Source organism: Lampetra fluviatilis, chromosome 48 (assembly GCF_964198595.1).
Source record: "Lampetra fluviatilis chromosome 48, kcLamFluv1.1, whole genome shotgun sequence".
Classification (NCBI taxonomy): Eukaryota; Metazoa; Chordata; class Hyperoartia; order Petromyzontiformes; family Petromyzontidae; genus Lampetra; species Lampetra fluviatilis.
Window position 1 is genome coordinate 1,323,638 of NC_136322.1, and position 22,179 is coordinate 1,345,816.

Genomic DNA, 22,179 nt, shown 5'->3' on the forward strand with positions numbered 1-22,179 from the left:
TCCCCAAACAAACTTCCGTCCTTTACCCGTAAGGAGATGCAAAGGCCTCGCAATCGTCGCAAAACCCGGCACGAATCTTCGGTAATACGAGGCAAATCCCAAAAACCGCCGAACATCCCCCACGGTGGCCGGAGTCGGCCAATCCCGGACGCACGCCGTCTTTTCCGGATCCGTGGACACTCCCTCAGCGCTCACGATGTGCCCCAAATAGCGGACGGACCGTTGCAGTAGGTGACATTTCTTTGGTTTGAATTTCAATTTGGCAGAACGCATCCTCGTGAACACTGTCTCCAGCCGCGTCAAATGTTCATCGAATGTGCGGCTGAAGACAATGATATCGTCCAAATATATAAGACATGTCTCCCACTGCAACCCCGTCAAAACGAGCTCCATCAATCTTTGAAATGTAGCAGGGGCCGCATTCAATCCCATCGGGAGACAGTTGAATTGAAATAACCCCTGCGGCGTACGGAATGCGGTTTTCTCCCGTGAGGACTCGTCAAGGGGAAGCTGCCAAAATCCCGAAGAGAGGTCCAGTGTGGAAAAGAACTTAGCCCCCGACAATGCGTCGAGGGAGTCATCCATACGCGGCAGGGGGTACGCATCTGCCACCGATATCTTATTCAATTTGCGGAAATCAACACAAAATCGCAATTTGCCATCCTTCTTCTTAACCAAAACGACTGGAGTGCCCCATGGGCTGTTAGATGGCGATATAATGTCCGCAGCCAACATGTCTTCCACTGCCCCCCGTACGTGTTCTCGCTCCGCAGGACTCATCCGATGCGAATTTAATCGAATAGGGGCAGCATCGCCCGTCTCAATGTGATGGTAAAGCAAGGAAGTGCGGCCCAAATCCAAATCATCGGAGCTGAACACATCGGAATATGTCAACAACAATTTACGCAGCGCACCACGTTGCTCCATCGACAGGGAAGAATTTTCGTCACATAAATGAGCAACCCAACGATCATCCGAACTCCTTGGCTCGGAAACCCCAGCAACAACTCCCCGGTTATGTGGACAATCATGAGTCGCAAACGCCGTAGTGGCATGTGCCACAACCGTACCGGCCGGGACACGGACGTTTTCTCCCCCCGCATTAAGCACCTGTAAAAACGGTAATTGATCCGGCCGAACGATGGTCTGTGCCCCCACTAACGCCAACCCGGTTGTTATCGTGGCGGACGGTGACAACAAGACCCCTACTGCTCCTAGCCGATCAGGCAGGGGCTTCCGATACCGCAAGGGTATAAGCATCTGTGTACCAGGTGGGATGTCCACAGATGCGACGGACAGCGCCTGCACTTGTACGGCTGAAGCAGGTCGCCCCCAGGGCGACGGCAGAAACGAGATTTGACGGCCCCCCGGCAGTTCAATACAATTCTCATTGATTTTGATCAAAATGGGCATCTTAGCCAAAAAATCGGTGCCTAACAAACAAGGAACCGCCAAAGATCTCGATATCAACACAACACCCGAGGCCGACACATCCCCAATAGATATCTTAGCATCCACCTGACCCACGATACCCATGCTACCCCCGTTCGCAGCGACGCACGACCCATAAACCGGACGCACAGCCCCCGACGGAATGCCCAACAGATGGAAAATGACATCCGATATAATAGTCGCAGACGCCCCCGAGTCAACCAAAATGCGCACGTCCACCCCCTGTATGGACCCCGGTACAGTGGACGAACCCGTAGCGGCCGCGACAACTCTCCGTGCCAATTTGCGCCACTGCGTAACTGAATGAAAAGGCCCCGTCGATGGCCTTTCTTTAACAACAACAATAGGATCGCGCAACACAGGTGGTGGGTGAGGTGGAAAGCCTTGCCGAGTGTCTGGTGCGTGCCGACATGCCTGTTTCGGAGGATCTTTAGCCGACTTGACCGGTGCCGAGGCCTCCTGCTGCGGCGGAGCCGGGAAGCGGGCCCAGCAGTCTCTGGCGTAGTGGCCCCTACGCCCGCAGCGGAAACATTCGGCCTCGTTGCGCCGAAGCGCAGGCCTCGCCTCCTGACGGCCCCGTTCTGGTAGCACCGCGCGCGGTCTCGGCCCGCCGCGTCCCGTCCATGGAGCGGAGGCGGCCGTCAGTTGTTGAGGGCCCCGGTCATCCGGAACATAGACGGCCTGCGCAGGGTTCCAGCCCAGCGCCTCCCCTTCTTTGACGGGCCCCCCCGTCCACGCCGTCACTTGTTTCCAGCGACGGAGGTTGAATTGCGCATCGAGACACTTAGCAGCCATCCGGGAAGTTAGCTTCTCATGCCCACACACAGGCATGGGGATCCCCAGATCCCGAGACAGCTCCAACATTTTCCCTAATATGAGAGGCTCAAGCAGGTCCTGTGGCGTCTCCGGATAAGCTGCCATGGCCAGCTCCAGCACCGCACCCCTGAACGCCACGGGCGACTCCTCTGGTGCTCGTTGTCGTTGAGCGAATCGCCGATGCGCATCATCTGGTGGCTCATAAGCATCGGCCATTTCTTGAAAAACACCACATAAAGTTGCCTTCTTATCGGTCGCTATGGAACGGAAGAATCGGACAGATTCGTCGTCCAGGAGAGTCGGCAACACCTCCAAAGCCTCCGCATCGGTCCATCTTGCTGTGCGTACCGCCGCCAAGAAGCGGCAGGCGAACGCGCTCCAGTCCCCACCGACGGAAAATTCTTTAACTGTTGTAAGGTGGCGACTCCGACTCCTCTTCCCGCCGTCTTCCAATGGTGGTGGTTGTGATGGCAAATTCAAAATGGCGTCGGCCCGCGGCGTGGCCAAGATGGCGGTTTGGCGCCACGGAGCGCGCAAAATGGCGGCCTCTTGCCGCGTGGGCAATGGCGGCGGCAGGACAGGCAGCGTGGCGGCCGGCGGAGCACCACTTGCATCATCCATCGTCCCTGGCGCGACGAGATGGCATAGATGCGCCAGGACGTCCTTAAGTGCCTCCAGTTGTACCGCCATCGCTTGCCATCGTTGATCCGCGTCTGATGATGTGGACGGACCCGCCACCGCGCCAACATCCTCCACTCCTGTTCCCGTGGTCGCCTCAGCCGGGCTCTCCTCCACCACCCCAACAGGATCCGTGGTTGGAGGGAGTTCGTCGTCGTCGGACGAAGAAGCCGATGCAGGCGCCGGAGTAACTTTCTTCCTCACTTGTTTCGACATGCCGTTGCACTTCCGACACCAGTGTAATAAACGACTGGACCACGATGTCTGGCTCAGTGTCCTTTATTATTCGGTTCGTGCTGTACACCCACACGGCTGTCTTTACTCTGTAGCTTCTCCACAGTGCTGACTCCAATGTCGGCCCGATCCACAACAGCAGCTCCGCTGCTGTTTCTCTCACACAGCCCCCCTTGGCTGTACTCGCTGCTGCTCTTCTCCCTCCGCAGCTCTCCCAGCTTCTTGCTCTCTCTCTCTCTCTCTGCAGCTCCTCCTGGCAGCCACACCGCTGCCTCTAACAAGCAGCCCCTCTCTCTCTCTCTCTCCGCAGCTCCTCCTGGCAGCCACACCGCTGCCTCTAACACGCAGCCCTCCTGGCTGTCTCCTCCTCAGCTGCACACCACTCCGCAGCTTCCTCTTATCTTCGGGGTTGGCTCCCGATGGCCGTCGGCGCCCCCCCCCCCTCTCCACTCTTGCCCGCGTGGCCTCACTCTATTCCGCTCACACCCCGACTGCCTTCCCCTTCCGGTTTACCCGCTTAAAGCCCCAACCTTCCCCCCACGTCACATGACTCCACCCCCCGTGACGTCACCTCCGGAAGGTCGCTTACGCCCGCATTACAAATGTACTCAGCCTATCAATGCCCAGTCCCATTTATTTTTACGTATCGTGTCCGTCCATAACGTTTTCGAGAATTAGCAACTTCATTAAAGCCCCAAATGTTGTTTGCCTTTTACAGCCAACATTCAGGCACCCAGATGTTCTGAGGCGTCCCCAAGCATGAGCGTCCCTGACTGGCTATAGTCTCATAAAATAATGACGGGGAGTGGTAGTGTAGTAGCAGTTGGCACTGCACTACGAACCTGGCGACCCGAGTTCGATTCCCGCTCATGGCCACCAACACCAGTGACAGCGATTATCTGAACCGGTCCTGGGCCTCCCCTAGGTCGACTCAGCTTAAAATGAGTACCTGCGTGTAAAGAAACATCCCCACTGGGGAGACAAAGGTGACCAGGCGTGGTGTTGGTCACCCACCCCTCTTGTGTGCTGTACCGGTCTTCATAGGTGACACTCGCTAACAGCACTTTCCCCAACAGCCTGTTAAAGCTATAGGGGGATCCTTTTCTTTATTTTCTCATTCATGTGTAGTCTATTCATATTTATCCCCTCACATGCCAAATTTCAGTTCTGGGTTTCCATGAATAATAATAATGAGATATATTGTTATTGAACTGGAGTACGTCCGTTTGAGCTCCATTGTGAAATATCGTTCTCGTGATCAGAGCTATACAGCTCTTTTTCAGAAGCGACCAGACCACAAATGATGGCTCAACAAAGTGGCTTATCATCATATGGAAATATATAGCGCGAGCCAAATACTCTAAACGTGTGATGTTGATTATAAATGTGAAGGGAAAATCCAGAGGACCCGGAGAAAAATCCACGCGACCACGGGGAGAGAGACACGCAAACACGAAATATACAGCAGGTGTCAGGGGTCAGGATCAAACCTACGGCATCCTACATACCAGGCGAGACAGTTAACATCTCATCACCGCAGCGTCCCAATTAGTGAGTGTTAGATAATCAATAATCACAACTGCTACATGTTGAAGTCTCAGAAGTGCAGTGTGGTAGGAACTTGAGATGCATCAGCAATGACGTAGTCGATATATAGTGTCTGCATGTTAGTGATGCTTAGTTGTTTGGTCCTTACAAGATAATCTTCCCCAGCCGGTAGCATAGCACTCGGCATCATTGGCGAGGATTTGTCCCGGGTAGGGCAGGGACGCGGGTTGGATCTTGCTGGTGAGCTGCACTGACTCGTTCAGTTGAACGAGCGCGATGTCAAACCTGGTGAGGGGTGAAGTGGACGACGAGGAGGGTGAGAGGCGTTACATTTACTTTCGATTGTAAAAGGGGGTGACTATTGGATTAAAACATTTAAAATTATTAAGGTCAACGTGGGAAAAGTAAACCAAACACACACTCTACAGTTCACTCAATAATTTGCTGGAAATATCTTAAGGTAAAAAAATACCCACCCCCAATGCAGGGCCCAACAACTCTCTGTGGCTTTCCTGGACCTGGCTCCTAATGGACATCAATGAAAAATTTAACCCGTAAAAACAAAGTTTTTCACTATAAATCCTTTATATGCGTGGCATCGGTTTTATTTTATTATTCAATTCTGTTTTTCTTGAGTAAGAGTTTCATTTTTATCACATTGGTATTTTAAATTAATTATGAAAAAAAAATTTTCCTATGAAGTAGAAAATTTTGGGAAAAAAATTTCACGAAAATAAATTGTCACGCACAACGAGCTGTGTGCAAAATGTCAGCTCGATTGGATCATGGGAAGTGGGTTAAAAAACTACCGAAAGATTTGCACGGTCGTAAGCGCGCAAGCAAGCAAGCAAGTGAATATAAAGGATTTAAAAAGAGCTTTAGAGCTCATCAAATTACTTCTGCAGTATAAATACTGATTTTAATTCCGCACTGCCTCTAGTAGGGGGCTCACTACCTATAGTAGGGGGCTCACTGTCTCAAGTAGGGGGCTCACTACCTCTAGTGGGGGGCTCACTACCTCTAGTAGGGGGCTCACTGTCTCTAGTGGGGGGCTCACTACCTCTAGTAGGGGGCTCACTACCTCTAGTGGGGGGCTCACTGTCTCTAGTAGGGGGCTCACTACCTCTAGTAGGGGGCTCACTGTCTCTAGTAGGGGGCTCACTGTCTCTAGTAGGGGGCTCACTGCCTCTAGTAGGGGGCTCACTGTCTCTAGTGGGGGGCTCACTACCTCTAGTAGGGGGCTCACTGTCTCTAGTAGGGGGCTCACTGTCTCTAGTAGGGGGCTCACTGCCTCTAGTAGGGGGCTCACTGTCTCTAGTGGGGGGCTCACTGTCTCTAGTAGGGGGCTCACTGTCCCTAGTAGGGGGCTCACTCTCTAGTAGGGGGCTCACTACCTCTAGTAGGGGCTCACTGTCTCTAGTAGGGGGGCTAACTACCTCTAATAGGGGGGCTCACTACCTCTAGTAGGGGGCTCACTGTCTCTAGTAGGGGGCTCACTGCCTCTAGTAGGGGGCTCACTGTCTCTAGTAGGGGGGCTAACTACCTCTAGTAGGGGGCACACTGTCTCTAGTAGGGAGCTCACTGTCTCTAGTAGGGGGCTCACTGTCTCTAGGAGGGGGCTCACTGCCTATAGTAGGGGGCTCACTGTCTCTAGTGGGGGGCTCACTGCCTCTAGTGGGGGGCTCACTACCTCTAGTAGGGGGCTCACTGCCTCTAGTGGGGGGCTCACTGTCTCTAGTGGGGGGCTCACTGTCTCTGGTAGGGGGCTCACTACCTGTAGTAGGGGGCTCACTACCTCTAGTGGGGTGCTCACTGCCTCTAGTAGGGGGCTCAATGTCTTTAGTAGGGGGCTCACTACCTCTAGTAGGGGGCTCACTGCCTCTAGTAGGGGGCTCACTGTCTCTAGTGGGGGGCTCACTGTCTCTAGTAGGGGGCTCACTACCTGTAGTAGGGGGCTCACTACCTCTAGTGGCGGGCTCACTGCCTCTAGTAGGGGGCTGACTGTCTCTCGTAGGGGGCTCACTACCTCTAGTAGGGGGCTCACTGCCTCTAGTAGGGGGCTCACTGTCTCTAGTAGGGGGCTCACTGTCTCTAGTAGGGGGCTCACTGTCTCTAGTAGGGGGCTCACTGCCTCTAGTAGGGGGCTCACTGTCTCTAGTGGGGGGCTCACTGTCTCTAGTAGGGGGCTCACTGTCCCTAGTAGGGGGCTCACTCTCTAGTAGGGGGCTCACTACCTCTAGTAGGGGCTCACTGTCTCTAGTAGGGGGGCTAACTACCTCTAATAGGGGGGCTCACTACCTCTAGTAGGGGGCTCACTGTCTCTAGTAGGGGGCTCACTGCCTCTAGTAGGGGGCTCACTGTCTCTAGTAGGGGGGCTAACTACCTCTAGTAGGGGGCACACTGTCTCTAGTAGGGAGCTCACTGTCTCTAGTAGGGGGCTCACTGTCTCTAGGAGGGGGCTCACTGCCTATAGTAGGGGGCTCACTGTCTCTAGTGGGGGGCTCACTGCCTCTAGTGGGGGGCTCACTACCTCTAGTAGGGGGCTCACTGCCTCTAGTGGGGGGCTCACTGTCTCTAGTGGGGGGCTCACTGTCTCTGGTAGGGGGCTCACTACCTGTAGTAGGGGGCTCACTACCTCTAGTGGGGTGCTCACTGCCTCTAGTAGGGGGCTCAATGTCTTTAGTAGGGGGCTCACTACCTCTAGTAGGGGGCTCACTGCCTCTAGTAGGGGGCTCACTGTCTCTAGTGGGGGGCTCACTGTCTCTAGTAGGGGGCTCACTACCTGTAGTAGGGGGCTCACTACCTCTAGTGGCGGGCTCACTGCCTCTAGTAGGGGGCTGACTGTCTCTCGTAGGGGGCTCACTACCTCTAGTAGGGGGCTCACTGCCTCTAGTAGGGGGCTCACTGTCTCTAGTAGGGGGCTCACTGTCTCTAGTAGGGGGCTCACTGCCTCTAGTAGGGGGCTCACTGTCTCTAGTGGGGGGCTCACTGTCTCTAGTAGGGGGCTCACTGTCCCTAGTAGGGGGCTCACTCTCTAGTAGGGGGCTCACTACCTCTAGTAGGGGCTCACTGTCTCTAGTAGGGGGGCTAACTACCTCTAATAGGGGGGCTCACTACCTCTAGTAGGGGGCTCACTGTCTCTAGTAGGGGGCTCACTGCCTCTAGTAGGGGGCTCACTGTCTCTAGTAGGGGGGCTAACTACCTCTAGTAGGGGGCACACTGTCTCTAGTAGGGAGCTCACTGTCTCTAGTAGGGGGCTCACTGTCTCTAGGAGGTGGCTCACTGCCTATAGTAGGGGGCTCACTGTCTCTAGTGGGGGGCTCACTGCCTCTAGTGGGGGGCTCACTACCTCTAGTAGGGGGCTCACTGCCTCTAGTGGGGGGCTCACTGTCTCTAGTGGGGGGCTCACTGTCTCTGGTAGGGGGCTCACTACCTGTAGTAGGGGGCTCACTACCTCTAGTGGGGTGCTCACTGCCTCTAGTAGGGGGCTCAATGTCTTTAGTAGGGGGCTCACTACCTCTAGTAGGGGGCTCACTGCCTCTAGTAGGGGGCTCACTGTCTCTAGTGGGGGGCTCACTGTCTCTAGTAGGGGGCTCACTACCTGTAGTAGGGGGCTCACTACCTGTAGTGGCGGGCTCACTGCCTCTAGTAGGGGGCTGACTGTCTCTCGTAGGGGGCTCACTACCTCTAGTAGGGGGCTCACTGCCTCTAGTAGGGGGCTCACTGTCTCTAGTAGGGGGCTCACTGTCTCTAGTGGGGGGCTCACTGTCTCTAGTGGGGGGCTCACTGTCTCTAGTAGGGGGCTCACTACCTCTAGTAGGGGGATCACTGTCTCTAGTGGGGTGCTCACTGTCTCTAGTGGGGGGCTCACTGTCTCTAGTAGGGGGCTCACTGTCTCTAGTGGGGGGCTCACTGTCTCTAGTAGGGGGCTCACTGCCTCTAGTAGGGGGCTCACTGTCTCTAGTAGGGGGCTCACTGTCTCTAGTGGGGGGCTCACTGTCTCTAGTGGGGGGCTCACTGTCTCTAGTAGGGGGCTCACTACCTCTAGTGGGGGGCTCACTGTCTCTAGTAGGGGGCTCACTGTCTCTAGCAGGGGGCTCACTACCTCTAGTGGGGGGCTCACTGTCTCTAGTAGGGGGCTCACTACCTCTAGTAGGGGGCACACTACGTCTAGTTGGGGGCTCACTGTCTCTAGTAGGGGGCTCAATGTCTCTAGTAGGGGGCTCACTACCTCTAGTGGGGGGCTCACTGTCTCTAGTAGGGGGCTCACTGTCTCTAGTAGGGGGCTCACTGTTTCTAGTAGGGGGCTCACTACCTCTAGTGGGGGGCTCACTGTCTCTAGTAGGGGGCTCACTGTCTCTAGTAGGGGGCTCACTGCCTCTAGTAGGGGGCTCACTGTCTCTAGTAGGGGGCTCACTGTCTCTAGTAGGGTCTCACTGTCTCTAGTAGGGGGCTCACTGCCTCTAGTAGGGGGCTCACTGTCTCTAGTAGGGGGCTCACTGTCTCTAGTAGGGGGCTCAATGTCTCTAGTAGGGGGCTCACTGTCTCTAGTAGGGGGCTCACTGTCTCTAGTAGGGGGCTCACTACCTCTAGTAGGGGGCTCACTGTCTCTAGTGGGGGGCTCACTGTCTCTAGTAGGGGGCTCACTACCTCTAGTAGGGGGATCACTGTCTCTAGTGGGGGGCTCACTGTCTCTAGTGGGGGGCTCACTGTCTCTAGTAGGGGGCTCACTGTCTCTAGTGGGGGGCTCACTGTCTCTAGTAGGGGGCTCACTGCCTCTAGTAGGGGGCTCACTGTCTCTAGTAGGGGGCTCACTGTCTCTAGTGGGGGGCTCACTGTCTCTAGTGGGGGGCTCACTGTCTCTAGTAGGGGGCTCACTACCTCTAGTGGGGGGCTCACTGTCTCTAGTAGGGGGCTCACTGTCTCTAGCAGGGGGCTCACTACCTCTAGTGGGGGGCTCACTGTCTCTAGTAGGGGGCTCACTACCTCTAGTAGGGGGCACACTACGTCTAGTTGGGGGCTCACTACCTCTAGTAGGAGGCTCACTGTCTCTAGTAGGGGGCTCACTGTCTCTAATAGGGGGCTCACTGTTTCTAGTAGGGAGCTCACTGTCTCTAATAGGGGGCTCACTACCTCTAGTGGGGGGCTCACTGTCTCTAGTGGGGGGCTCACTGCCTCTAGTAGGGGGCTCAATGTCTCTAGTAGGGGGCTCACTGTCTCTAGTGGGGGGCTCACTGTCTCTAGTAGGGGGCTCACTACCTCTAGTGGGGGGCTCACTGTCTCTAGTAGGGGGCTCACTGTCTCTAGCAGGGGGCTCACTACCTCTAGTGGGGAGCTCACTGTCTCTAGTAGGGGGCTCACTACCTCTAGTAGGGGGCACACTACGTCTAGTTGGGGGCTCACTACCTCTAGTAGGAGGCTCACTGTCTCTAGTAGGGGGCTCACTGTCTCTAGTAGGGGGCTCACTGTTTCTAGAAGGGGGCTCACTACCTCTTGTGGGGGGCTCACTGTCTCTAGTAGGGGGCTCACTGTCTCTAGTAGGGGGCTCACTGCCTCTAGTAGGGGGCTCACTGTCTCTAGTAGGGGGCTCACTGTCTCTAGTAGGGTCTCACTGTCTCTAGTAGGGGGCTCACTGCCTCTAGTAGGGGGCTCACTGTCTCTAGTAGGGGGCTCACTGTCTCTAGTAGGGGGCTCAATGTCTCTACTAGGTGGCTCACTGTCTCTAGTAGGGGGCTCACTGTCTCTAGTAGGGGGCTCACTGCCTCTAGTAGGGGGCTCAATGTCTCTAGTAGGGGGCTCACTGTCTCTAATGGGGGGCTCACTGTCTCTAGTAGGGGGCTCACGACCTCTAGTGGGGGGCTCACTGTCTCTAATGGGGGGCTCACTGTCTCTAGTGGGGGGCTCACTGCCTCTAGTGGGGGGCTCACTACCCCTAGTAGGGGGCTCACTGTCTCTAGTAGGGGGCTCACTGTCTCTAGTGGGGGGCTCACGACCTCTAGTGGGGGGCTCACTGTCTCTAGTAGGGGGCTCACTGTCTCTAGTAGGGGGCTCACAGCCTCTAGTAGGGGGGCTCACTACCTCTGGTAGGGGGCTCACTACCTCTAGTGGGGGGCTCACTGTCTCTAGTAGGGGGCTCACTACCTCTAGTGGGGGGCTCACTGTCTCTAGTAGGGGGCTCGCTGCCTCTAGTAGGGGGCCCACTACCTCTAGTAGGGGGCTCACTGTCTCTAGTAGGGGGCTCACTACCTCTAGTGGGGGGCTCACTATCTCTAGTAGGGGGCTCACTACCTCTGGTAGGGGGCTCACTGACTCTAGTAGGGGGCTCACTACTTCTAATAGGGAGCTCACTACCTCTAGTGGGGGGCTCACTGTCTCTAGTAGGGGGCTCACTGTCTCTAGTAGGGGGCTCACTGTCTCTAGTGGGGGGCTCACTGTCTCTAGTAGGGGGCTCACTACCTCTAGTAGTGGGCTCAATGTCTCTAGTAGGGGGCTCACTGTCTCTAGTGGGGGGCTCACTGTCTCTAGTAGGGGGTTCACTACCTCTAGTAGGGGGCTCACTGTCTCTAGTGGGGGGCTCACTGTCTCTAGTAGGGGGCTCACTGTCTCTAGTGGGGGGCTCACTGTCTCTAGTAGGGGGCTCACTACCTCTAGTAGGGGGCTCACTACCTCTAGTAGGGGGCTCACTGTGTCTAGTGGGGGGCTCACTGTCTCTAGTAGGGGGCTCACTACCTCTAGTAGGTGGCTCACTGCCTCTATTAGGGGGCTCACTGTCTCTAGTAGGGGGCCAACTGTCTCTAGTGGGGGGCTCACTGTCTCTAGTAGGGGGCTCACTGTCTCTAGTGGGCGGCTCTCTGTCTATAGTAGGGGGCTCACTACCTCTAGTAGGGGGATCACTGTCTCTAGTGGGGGGCTCACTGTCTCTAGTGGGGGGCTCACTGCATCTAGTAGGGGGACTCACTACGTCTAGTTGGGGGCTCACTGCCTCTAGTGGGGGGCTCACTGCCTCTAGTTGGGGGCTCACTGTCTCTAGTAGGGGGCTCACTGTCTCTAGTAGGAGGCTCACTGTCTCTAGTAGTGGGCTCACTGCCTCTAGTAGGGGGGCTCACTACCTCTGGTAGGGGGCTCACTACCTCTAGTGGGGGGCTCACTGTCTCTAGTAGGGGGCTCACTGTCTCTAGTAGGGGGCTCATTGTCTCTAGTAGGGGGCTCACTACCTCTAGTAGGAGGTTCACTGTCTCTAGTAGGGGGCTCACTGTCTCTAATAGGGGGCTCACTGTTTCTAGTAGGGAGCTCAATGTCTCTAATAGGGGGCTCACTGCCTCTAGTAAGGGGCTCACTGTCTCTAGTGGGGGGCTCACTGTCTCTAGTAGGGGGCTCACTACCTGTAGTAGGGGGCTCACTACCTCTAGTGGGGGGCTCACTGCCTCTAGTAGGGGGCTCAATGTCTCTAGTAGGGGGCTCACTACCTTTAGTAGGGGGCTCACTGCCTCTAGTAGGGGGCTCACTGTCTCTAGTGGGGGGCTCACTGTCTCTAGTAGGGGGCTCACTACCTGTAGTAGGGGGCTCACTACCTCTAGTGGGGGGCTCACTGCCTCTAGTAGGTGGCTCACTGTCTCTAGTAGGGGGCTCACTACCTCTAGTAGGGGGCTCACTGCCTCTAGTAGGGGGCTCACTGTCTCTAGTAGGGGGCTCACTGTCTCTAGTGGGGGGCTCACTGTCTCTAGTAGGGGGCTCACTGTCTCTAGTGGGGGGCTCACTGTCTCTAGTAGGGGGCTCACTACCTCTAGTAGGGGGCTCACTGTCTCTAGTGGGGGGCTCACTGTCTCTAGTGGGGGGCTCACTGTCTCTAGTAGGGGGCTCACTGTCTCTAGTGGGGGGCTCACTGTCTCTAGTAGGGGGCTCACTGCCTCTAGTAGGGGGCTCACTGTCTCTAGTAGGGGGCTCACTGTCTCTAGTGGGGGGCTCACTGTCTCTAGTGGGGGGCTCACTGTCTCTAGTAGGGGGCTCACTGCCTCTAGTAGGGGGCTCAATGTCTCTAGTAGGGGGCTCACTCTCTCTAGTAGGGGGCTCACTACTTCTAGTAGGGGGCTCACTGTCTCTAGTAGGGGGCTCACTGTCTCTAGGGGGGGGCTCACTACCTCTAGCGGGGGGCTCACTGTCTCTAGTAGGGGGCTCACTGTCTCTAGTAGGGGGCTCACTGCCTCTAGTGGGGGGCTCACTACCTCTAGTGGGAGGCTCACTGTCTCTAGTAGGGGGCTCACTACGTCTAGTTGGGGGCTCATTGTCTCTAGTAGGGGGCTCAATGTCTCTAGTAGGGGGCTCACTACCTCTAGTGGGGGGCTCACTGTCTCTAGTAGGGGGCTCACTGTCTCTAGTAGGGGGCTCACTGTCTCTAATGGGGGGCTCACTGTCTCTAGTAGGGGGCTCACTACCTCTAGTGGGGGGCTCACTGTCTCTAATGGGGGGCTCACTGTCTCTAGTGGGGGGCTCACAGCCTCTAGTAGGGGGGCTCACTACCTCTAGTGGGGGGCTCACTACCTCTAGTAGTGGGCTCACTGTCTCTAGTAGGGGGCTCACTGTCTCTAATGGGGGGCTCACTACCTCTAGTGGGGGGCTCACTGTCTCTAGTAGGAGGCTCACTGTCTCTAGTAGGGGGCTCACTGTCTCTAATAGGGGGCTCACTGTTTCTAGTAGGGAGCTCAATGTCTCTAATAGGGGGCTCACTGCCTCTAGTAAGGGGCTCACTGTCTCTAGTGGGGGGCTCACTGTCTCTAGTAGGGGGCTCACTACCTGTAGTAGGGGGCTCACTACCTCTAGTGGGGGGCTCACTGCCTCTAGTAGGGGGCTCAATGTCTCTAGTAGGGGGCTCACTACCTTTAGTAGGGGGCTCACTGCCTCTAGTAGGGGGCTCACTGTCTCTAGTGGGGGGCTCACTGTCTCTAGTAGGGGGCTCACTACCTGTAGTAGGGGGCTCACTACCTCTAGTGGGGGGCTCACTGCCTCTAGTAGGTGGCTCACTGTCTCTAGTAGGGGGCTCACTACCTCTAGTAGGGGGCTCACTGCCTCTAGTAGGGGGCTCACTGTCTCTAGTAGGGGGCTCACTGTCTCTAGTGGGGGGCTCACTGTCTCTAGTAGGGGGCTCACTGTCTCTAGTGGGGGGCTCACTGTCTCTAGTAGGGGGCTCACTACCTCTAGTAGGGGGCTCACTGTCTCTAGTGGGGGGCTCACTGTCTCTAGTGGGGGGCTCACTGTCTCTAGTAGGGGGCTCACTGTCTCTAGTGGGGGGCTCACTGTCTCTAGTAGGGGGCTCACTGCCTCTAGTAGGGGGCTCACTGTCTCTAGTAGGGGGCTCACTGTCTCTAGTGGGGGGCTCACTGTCTCTAGTGGGGGGCTCACTGTCTCTAGTAGGGGGCTCACTGCCTCTAGTAGGGGGCTCAATGTCTCTAGTAGGGGGCTCACTCTCTCTAGTAGGGGGCTCACTACTTCTAGTAGGGGGCTCACTGTCTCTAGTAGGGGGCTCACTGTCTCTAGGGGGGGGCTCACTACCTCTAGCGGGGGGCTCACTGTCTCTAGTAGGGGGCTCACTGTCTCTAGTAGGGGGCTCACTGCCTCTAGTGGGGTGCTCACTACCTCTAGTGGGAGGCTCACTGTCTCTAGTAGGGGGCTCACTACGTCTAGTTGGGGGCTCATTGTCTCTAGTAGGGGGCTCAATGTCTCTAGTAGGGGGCTCACTACCTCTAGTGGGGGGCTCACTGTCTCTAGTAGGGGGCTCACTGTCTCTAGTAGGGGGCTCACTGTCTCTAATGGGGGGCTCACTGTCTCTAGTAGGGGGCTCACTACCTCTAGTGGGGGGCTCACTGTCTCTAATGGGGGGCTCACTGTCTCTAGTGGGGGGCTCACAGCCTCTAGTAGGGGGGCTCACTACCTCTAGTGGGGGGCTCACTACCTCTAGTAGTGGGCTCACTGTCTCTAGTAGGGGGCTCACTGTCTCTAATGGGGGGCTCACTACCTCTAGTGGGGGGCTCACTGTCTCTAGTAGGAGGCTCACTGTCTCTAGTAGGGGGCTCACAGCCTCTAGTAGGGGGGCTCACTACCTCTGGTAGGGGGCTCACTACCTCTAGTGGGGGGCTCACTGTCTCTAGTAGGGGGCTCACTACCTCTAGTGGGGGGCTTACTATCTCTAGTAGGGGGCTCACTACCTCTGGTAGGGGGCTCACTGACTCTAGTAGGGGGCTCACTACTTCTAGTAGGGAGCTCACTACCTCTAGTGGGGGGCTCACTGTCTCTAGTAGGGGGCTCACTGTCTCTAGTAGGGGGCTCACTGTCTCTAGTAGGGGGCTCACTACCTCTAGTAGGGGGCTCACTGTCTCTAGTAGGGGGCTCACTACCTCTAGTAGGGGGCTCACTGCCTCTAGTAGGGGGGCTCACTACCTCTAGTAGGGGGCTCACTACCTCTAGTAGGGGGCTCACTGCCTCTAGTAGGGGGCTCACTGCCTCTAGTAGGGGGCTCACTACCTTTAGTAGGGGGCTCACTGTCTCTAGTAGGGAGCTCACTACCTCTTGTAGGGGGCTCACTACCTCTAGTAGGGGGCTCACTGTCTCTAGTAGGGGGCTCACTGTCTCTTGTAGGGGGCTCACTGCCTCTAGTAGTGGGCTCACTGTCTCTAGTAGGGGGCTCACTGTCTCTAGTAGGGGGCTCAATGTCTCTAGTAGGGGGCTCACTGTCTCTAGTAGGGGGCTCACTATCTCTAGTAGGGGGCTCACTGCGTCTAGTAGGGGGCTCAATGTCTCTAGTAGGGGGCTCACTGTCTCTAATGGGGGGCTCACTGTCTCTAGTAGGGGGCTCACTACCTCTAGTGGGGGGCTCACTGTCTCTAATGGGGGGCTCACTGTCTCTAGTGGGGGGCTCACTGCCTCTAGTGGGGGGCTCACTACCTCTTGTAGGGGGCTCACTGTCTCTAGTAGGGGGCTCACTGTCTCTAGTGGGGGGCTCACGACCTCTAGTGGAGGGCTCACTGTCTCTAGTAGGGGGCTCACTGTCTCTAGTAGGGTGCTCACAGCCTCTAGTAGGGGGGCTCACTACCTCTGGTAGGGGGCTCACTACCTCTAGTGGGGGGCTCACTGTCTCTAGCAGGAGGCTCACTGTCTCTAGTAGGGGGCTCACAGCCTCTAGTAGGGGGGCTCACTACCTCTGGTAGGGGGCTCACTACCTCTAGTGGGGGGCTCACTGTCTCTAATAGGGGGCTCACTACCTCTAGTGGGGGGCTGACTGTCTCTAGTAGGGGGCTCACAGCCTCTAGTAGGGGGGCTCACTACCTCTGGTAGGGGGCTCACTACCTCTAGTGGAGGGCTCACTGTCTCTAGTAGGGGGCTCACTGTCTCTAGTAGGGGGCTCACAGCCTCTAGTAGGGGGGCTCACTACCTCTGGTAGGGGGCTCACTACCTCTAGTGGAGGGCTCACTGTCTCTAGTAGGGGGCTCACTGTCTCTAGTAGGGGGCTCACAGCCTCTAGTAGGGGGGCTCACTACCTCTGGTAGGGGGCTCACTACCTCGAGTGGGGGGCTCGCTGCCTCTAGTAGGGGGCCCACTACCTGTAGTAGGGGGCTCACTGTCTCTAGTAGGGGGCTCACTACCTCTAGTGGGGGGCTCACTATCTCTAGTAGGGGGCTCACTACCTCTGGTAGGGGGCTCACTACCTCTAGTGGGGGGCTCACTGTCTCTAGTAGGGGGCTCACTACTTCTAGTAGGGAGCTCACTAACTCTAGTGGGGGGCTCACTGTCTCTAGTAGGGGGATTACTGTCTCTAGTAGGGGGCTCACTGTCTCTAGTAGGGGGCTCAGTCTCTAGTAGGGGGCTCACTACCTCTAGTGGGGGCCTCACTGTCTCTAGTAGGGAGCTCACTACCTCTAGTGGGGGGCTCACTGTCTCTAGTAGGGGGCTCACTACTTCTAGTAGGGAGCTCACTACCTCTAGTGGGGGGTTCACTGTCTCTAGAAGGGGGCTCACTACCGCTAGTGGGGGCCTCACTGTCTCTAGTAGGCAGCTCACTACCTCTAGTAGGGAGCTCACTACCTCTATTGGGGGGCTCACTGTCTCTAGTAGGGAGCTCACTACCTCTAGTAGGGGGCTCACTACCTCTAGTGGGGGGCTCACTGTCTCTAGTAGGGAGCTCACTACCTCTAGTAGGGGGCTCACTGCCTCTAGTAGGGAGCTCACTACCTCTAGTAGGGGGCTCACTGTCTCTAGTAGGGAGCTCACTACCTCTAGTAGGGGGCTCACTGTCTCTAGTAGGGAGCTCACTACCTCTAGTAGGGAGCTCACTACCTCTAGTAGGGGGCACACTGTCTCTAGTAGGGGGCTCACTACCTCTAGTAGGGGGCTCACTACCTCTAGTGGGGGGCTCACTGTCTCTAGTAGGGAGCTAACTACCTCTAGTAGGGGGCTCACTACCTCTAGTAGGGAGCTCACTACCTCTAGTAAGGGGCTCACTGTCTCTAGTAGGGAGCTCACTACCTCTAGTAGGAGGCTCACTACCTCTAGTGGGGGGCTCACTGTCTCTAGTAGGGAGCTCACTACCTCTAGTAGGGGGCTCACTACCTCTAGTGGGGGGCTCACTGTCTCTAGTAGGGAGCTCACTACCTCTAGTAGGGGGCTCACTGTCTCTAGTAGGGGGCTCACTGCCTCTAGTGGGGGGCTCACTACCTCTAGTGGGGGGCTCACTACCTCTAGTAGGGGGCTCACTGCCTCTAGTAGGGGGCTCACTGCCTCTAGTAGGGGGCTCACTGCCTCTAGTGGGGGGCTCACTACCTCTAGTGGGGGGCTCACTGCCTCTAGTAGGGAGCTCACTACCTCTAGTAGTGGGCTCACTGTCTCTAGTAGGGGGCTCACTACCTCTAGTGGGGGGCTCACTTTCTCTAGTAGGGGGCTCACTGTCTCTAGTAGGGGGCTCACTGTCTCTAGTAGGGGGCTCACTGTCTCTAGTAGGGGGCTCACTACCTCTAGTAGGGGGCTCACTGTCTCTAGTAGGGGGCTCACTACCTCTAGTAGGGGGCTCACTGCCTCTAGTAGGGGGGCTCACTTCCTCTAGTAGGGGGCTCACTACCTCTAGTAGGGGGCTCACTGCCTCTAGTAGGGGGCTCACTGCCTCTAGTAGGGGGCTCACTACCTTTAGTAGGGGGCTCACTGTCTCTAGTAGGGAGCTCACTACCTCTTGTAGGGGGCTCACTACCTCTAGTAGGGGGCTCACTGTCTCTAGTAGGGGGCTCACTGTCTCTTGTAGGGGGCTCACTGCCTCTAGTAGTGGGCTCACTGTCTCTAGTAGGGGGCTCACTGTCTCTAGTAGGGTGCTCAATGTCTCTAGTAGGGGGCTCACTGTCTCTAGTAGGGGGCTCACTGTCTCTAGTAGGGGGCTCACTGCGTCTAGTAGGGGGCTCAATGTCTCTAGTAGGGGGCTCACTGTCTCTAATGGGGGGCTCACTGTCTCTAGTAGGGGGCTCACTACCTCTAGTGGGGGGCTCACTGTCTCTAATGGGGGGCTCACTGTCTCTAGTGGGGGGCTCACTGCCTCTAGTGGGGGGCTCACTACCTCTAGTAGGGGGCTCACTGTCTCTAGTAGGGGGCTCACTGTCTCTAGTGGGGGGCTCACGACCTCTAGTGGAGGGCTCACTGTCTCTAGTAGGGGGCTCACTGTCTCTAGTAGGGGGCTCACAGCCTCTATTAGTGAGGCTCACTACCTCTGGTAGGGGGCTCACTACCTCTAGTGGGGGGCTCACTGTCTCTAGTAGGAGGCTCACTGTCTCTAGTAGGGGGCTCACAGCCTCTAGTAGGGGGGCTCACTACCTCTGGTAGGGGGCTCACTACCTCTAGTGGGGGGCTCACTGTCTCTAATAGGGGGCTCACTACCTCTAGTGGGGGGCTGACTGTCTCTAGTAGGGGGCTCACAGCCTCTAGTAGGGGGGCTCACTACCTCTGGTAGGGGGCTCACTACCTCTAGTGGAGGGCTCACTGTCTCTAGTAGGGGGCTCACTGTCTCTAGTAGGGGGCTCACAGCCTCTAGTAGGGGGGCTCACTACCTCTGGTAGGGGGCTCACTACCTCGAGTGGGGGGCTCGCTGCCTCTAGTAGGGGGCCCACTACCTGTAGTAGGGGGCTCACTGTCTCTAGTAGGGGGCTCACTACCTCTAGTGGGGGGCTCACTATCTCTAGTAGGGGGCTCACTACCTCTGGTAGGGGGCTCACTACCTCTAGTGGGGGGCTCACTGTCTCTAGTAGGGGGCTCACTACTTCTAGTAGGGAGCTCACTACCTCTAGTGGGGGGCTCACTGTCTCTAGTAGGGGGATTACTGTCTCTAGTAGGGGGCTCACTGTCTCTAGTAGGGGGCTCAGTCTCTAGTAGGGGGCTCACTACCTCTAGTGGGGGCCTCACTGTCTCTAGTAGGGAGCTCACTACCTCTAGTGGGGGGCTGACTGTCTCTAGTAGGGAGCTCACTACCTCTAGTGGGGGGTTCACTGTCTCTAGTAGGGGGCTCACTACCGCTAGTGGGGGCCTCACTGTCTCTAGTAGGCAGCTCACTACCTCTAGTAGGGAGCTCACTACCTCTATTGGGGGGCTCACTGTCTCTAGTAGGGAGCTCACTACCTCTAGTAGGGGGCACACTGTCTCTAGTAGGGGGCTCACTACCTCTAGTAGGGGGCTCACTACCTCTAGTGGGGGGCTCACTGTCTCTAGTAGGGAGCTAACTACCTCTAGTAGGGGGCTCACTACCTCTAGTAGGGAGCTCACTACCTCTAGTAGGGGGCACACTGTCTCTAGTAGGGGGCTCACTACCTCTAGTAGGGGGCTCACTACCTCTAGTGGGGGGCTCACTGTCTCTAGTAGGGAGCTAACTACCTCTAGTAGGGGGCTCACTACCTCTAGTAGGGAGCTCACTACCTCTAGTAAGGGGCTCACTGTCTCTAGTAGGGAGCTCACTACCTCTAGTAGGAGGCTCACTACCTCTAGTGGGGGGCTCACTGTCTCTAGTAGGGAGCTCACTACCTCTAGTAGGGGGCTCACTACCTCTAGTGGGGGGCTCACTGTCTCTAGTAGGGAGCTCACTACCTCTAGTAGGGGGCTCACTGTCTCTAGTAGGGGGCTCACTGCCTCTAGTGGGGGGCTCACTACCTCTAGTGGGGGGCTCACTACCTCTAGTAGGGGGCTCACTGCCTCTAGTAGGGGGCTCACTGCCTCTAGTAGGGGGCTCACTGCCTCTAGTGGGGGGCTCACTACCTCTAGTGGGGGGCTCACTGCCTCTAGTAGGGAGCTCACTACCTCTAGTAGTGGGCTCACTGTCTCTAGTAGGGGGCTCACTACCTCTAGTGGGGGGCTCACTTTCTCTAGTAGGGAGCTCACTACCTCTAGTAGGGGGCTCACTGTCTCTAGTAGGGGGCTCACTGCCTCTAGTGGGGGGCTCACTACCTCTAGTGGGGGGTTCACTACCTCTAGTAGGGGGCTCACTGCCTCTAGTAGGGGGCTCACTGCCTCTAGTGGGGGGCTCACTGCCTCTAGTAGGGGGCTCACTACCTCTAGTAGGGGGCTCACTGCCTCTAGTAGGGGGCTCACTGCCTCTAGTGGGGGGCTCACTACCTCTAGTGGGGGGCTCACTGCCTCTAGTAGGGGGCTCACTACCTCTAGTAGGGGGCTCACTACCTCTAGTGGGGGGCTCACTGCCTCTAGTAGGGCGCTCAATGTCTCTAGTAGGGGGCTCACTACCTCTAGTAGGGGGCTCACTGCCTCTAGTAGGGGGCTCACTGTCTCTAGTGGGGGGCTCACTGTCTCTAGTAGGGGGCTCACTACCTGTAGTAGGGGGCTCACTACCTCTAGTGGGGGGCTCACTGCCTCTAGTAGGGGGCACACTGTCTCTAGTAGGGGGCTCACTACCTCTAGTAGGCGGCTCACTGCCTCTAGTAGGGGGCTCACTGTCTCTAGTAGGGGGCTCACTGTCTCTAGTGGGGGGCTCACTGTCTCTAGTAGGGGGCTCACTGTCTCTAGTGGGGGGCTCACTGTCTCTAGTAGGGGGCTCACTACCTCTAGTAGGGGGCTCACTGTCTCTAGTGGGGGGCTCACTGTCTCTTGTAGGGGGCTCACTGTCTCTAGTGGGGGGCTCACTGTCTCTAGTAGGGGGCTCACTGCCTCTAGTAGGGGGCTCACTGTCTCTAGTGGGGGGCTCACTGTCTCTAGTGGGGGGCTCACTGTCTCTAGTAGGGGGCTCACTACCTCTAGTAGGGGGCTCACTGTCTCTAGTAGGGGTGCTCACTGTCTCTAGTGGGGGGCTCACTACCTCTAGTGGGGGGCTCACTGTCTCTAGTAGGGGGCTCACTGTCTCTAGTAGGGGGCTCACTGCCTCTAGTGGGGGGCTCACTGTCTCTAGTAGGGGGCTCACTACCTCTAGTGGGGGGCTCACTGTCTCTAGTAGGGGGCTCACTGTCTCTAGTAGGGGGCTCACTACCTCTAGTGGGGGGCTCACTGTCTCTAGTAGGGGGCTCACTGCCTCTAGTGGGGGGCTCACTACCTCTAGTAGGGGGCTCACTACCTCTAGTAGGGGGCTCACTGCCTCTAGTAGGGGGCTCACTGCCTCTAGTGGGGGGCTCACTACCTCTAGTGGGGGGCTCACTGCCTCTAGTAGGGGGCTCACTACCTCTAGTAGGGGGCTCACTACCTCTAGTGGGGGGCTCACTGCCTCTAGTAGGGCGCTCAATGTCTCTAGTAGGGGGCTCACTACCTCTAGTAGGGGGCTCACTGTCTCTAGTAGGGGGCTCACTGTCTCTAGTGGGGGGCTCACTGTCTCTAGTAGGGGGCTCACTACCTGTAGTAGGGGGCTCACTACCTCTAGTGGGGGGCTCACTGCCTCTAGTAGGGGGCACACTGTCTCTAGTAGGGGGCTCACTGTCTCTAGTGGGGGGCTCACTGTCTCTAGTAGGGGGCTCACTGTCTCTAGTGGGGGGCTCACTGTCTCTAGTAGGGGGCTCACTACCTCTAGTAGGGGGCTCACTGTCTCTAGTGGAGGGCTCACTGTCTCTTGTAGGGGGCTCACTGTCTCTAGTGGGGGGCTCACTGTCTCTAGTAGGGGGCTCACTGCCTCTAGTAGGGGGCTCACTGTCTCTAGTGGGGGGCTCACTGTCTCTAGTGGGGGGCTCACTGTCTCTAGTAGGGGGCTCACTACCTCTAGTAGGGGGCTCACTGTCTCTAGTAGGGGGCTCACTGTCTCTAGTGGGGGGCTCACTACCTCTAGTGGGGGGCTCACTGTCTCTAGTAGGGGGCTCACTGTCTCTAGTAGGGGGCTCACTGCCTCTAGTGGGGGGCTCACTACCTCTAGTGGGGGGCTCACTGTCTCTAGTAGGGGGCTGACTACCTCTAGTAGGGGAGCTCACTACGTCTAGTTGGGGGCTCACTGTCTCTAGTAGGGGGCTCAAT

At 56.9% G+C, this 22,179-nt stretch overlaps 1 protein-coding gene across 1 annotated transcript in view; it reads right to left on the reverse strand.

Moving 5' to 3' along the window:
- The window catches only part of LOC144947982 (uncharacterized), a 92,289-nt gene that overhangs the window by 8,969 nt on the left and 61,141 nt on the right, over window positions 1-22,179 (reverse strand). The window contains exon 7 of the mRNA XM_078877412.1: window positions 4,877-5,013. Coding sequence (XP_078733538.1) covers window positions 4,877-5,013 — 137 coding nt within the window. The remainder of the gene's footprint in view (window positions 1-4,876; window positions 5,014-22,179) is intronic.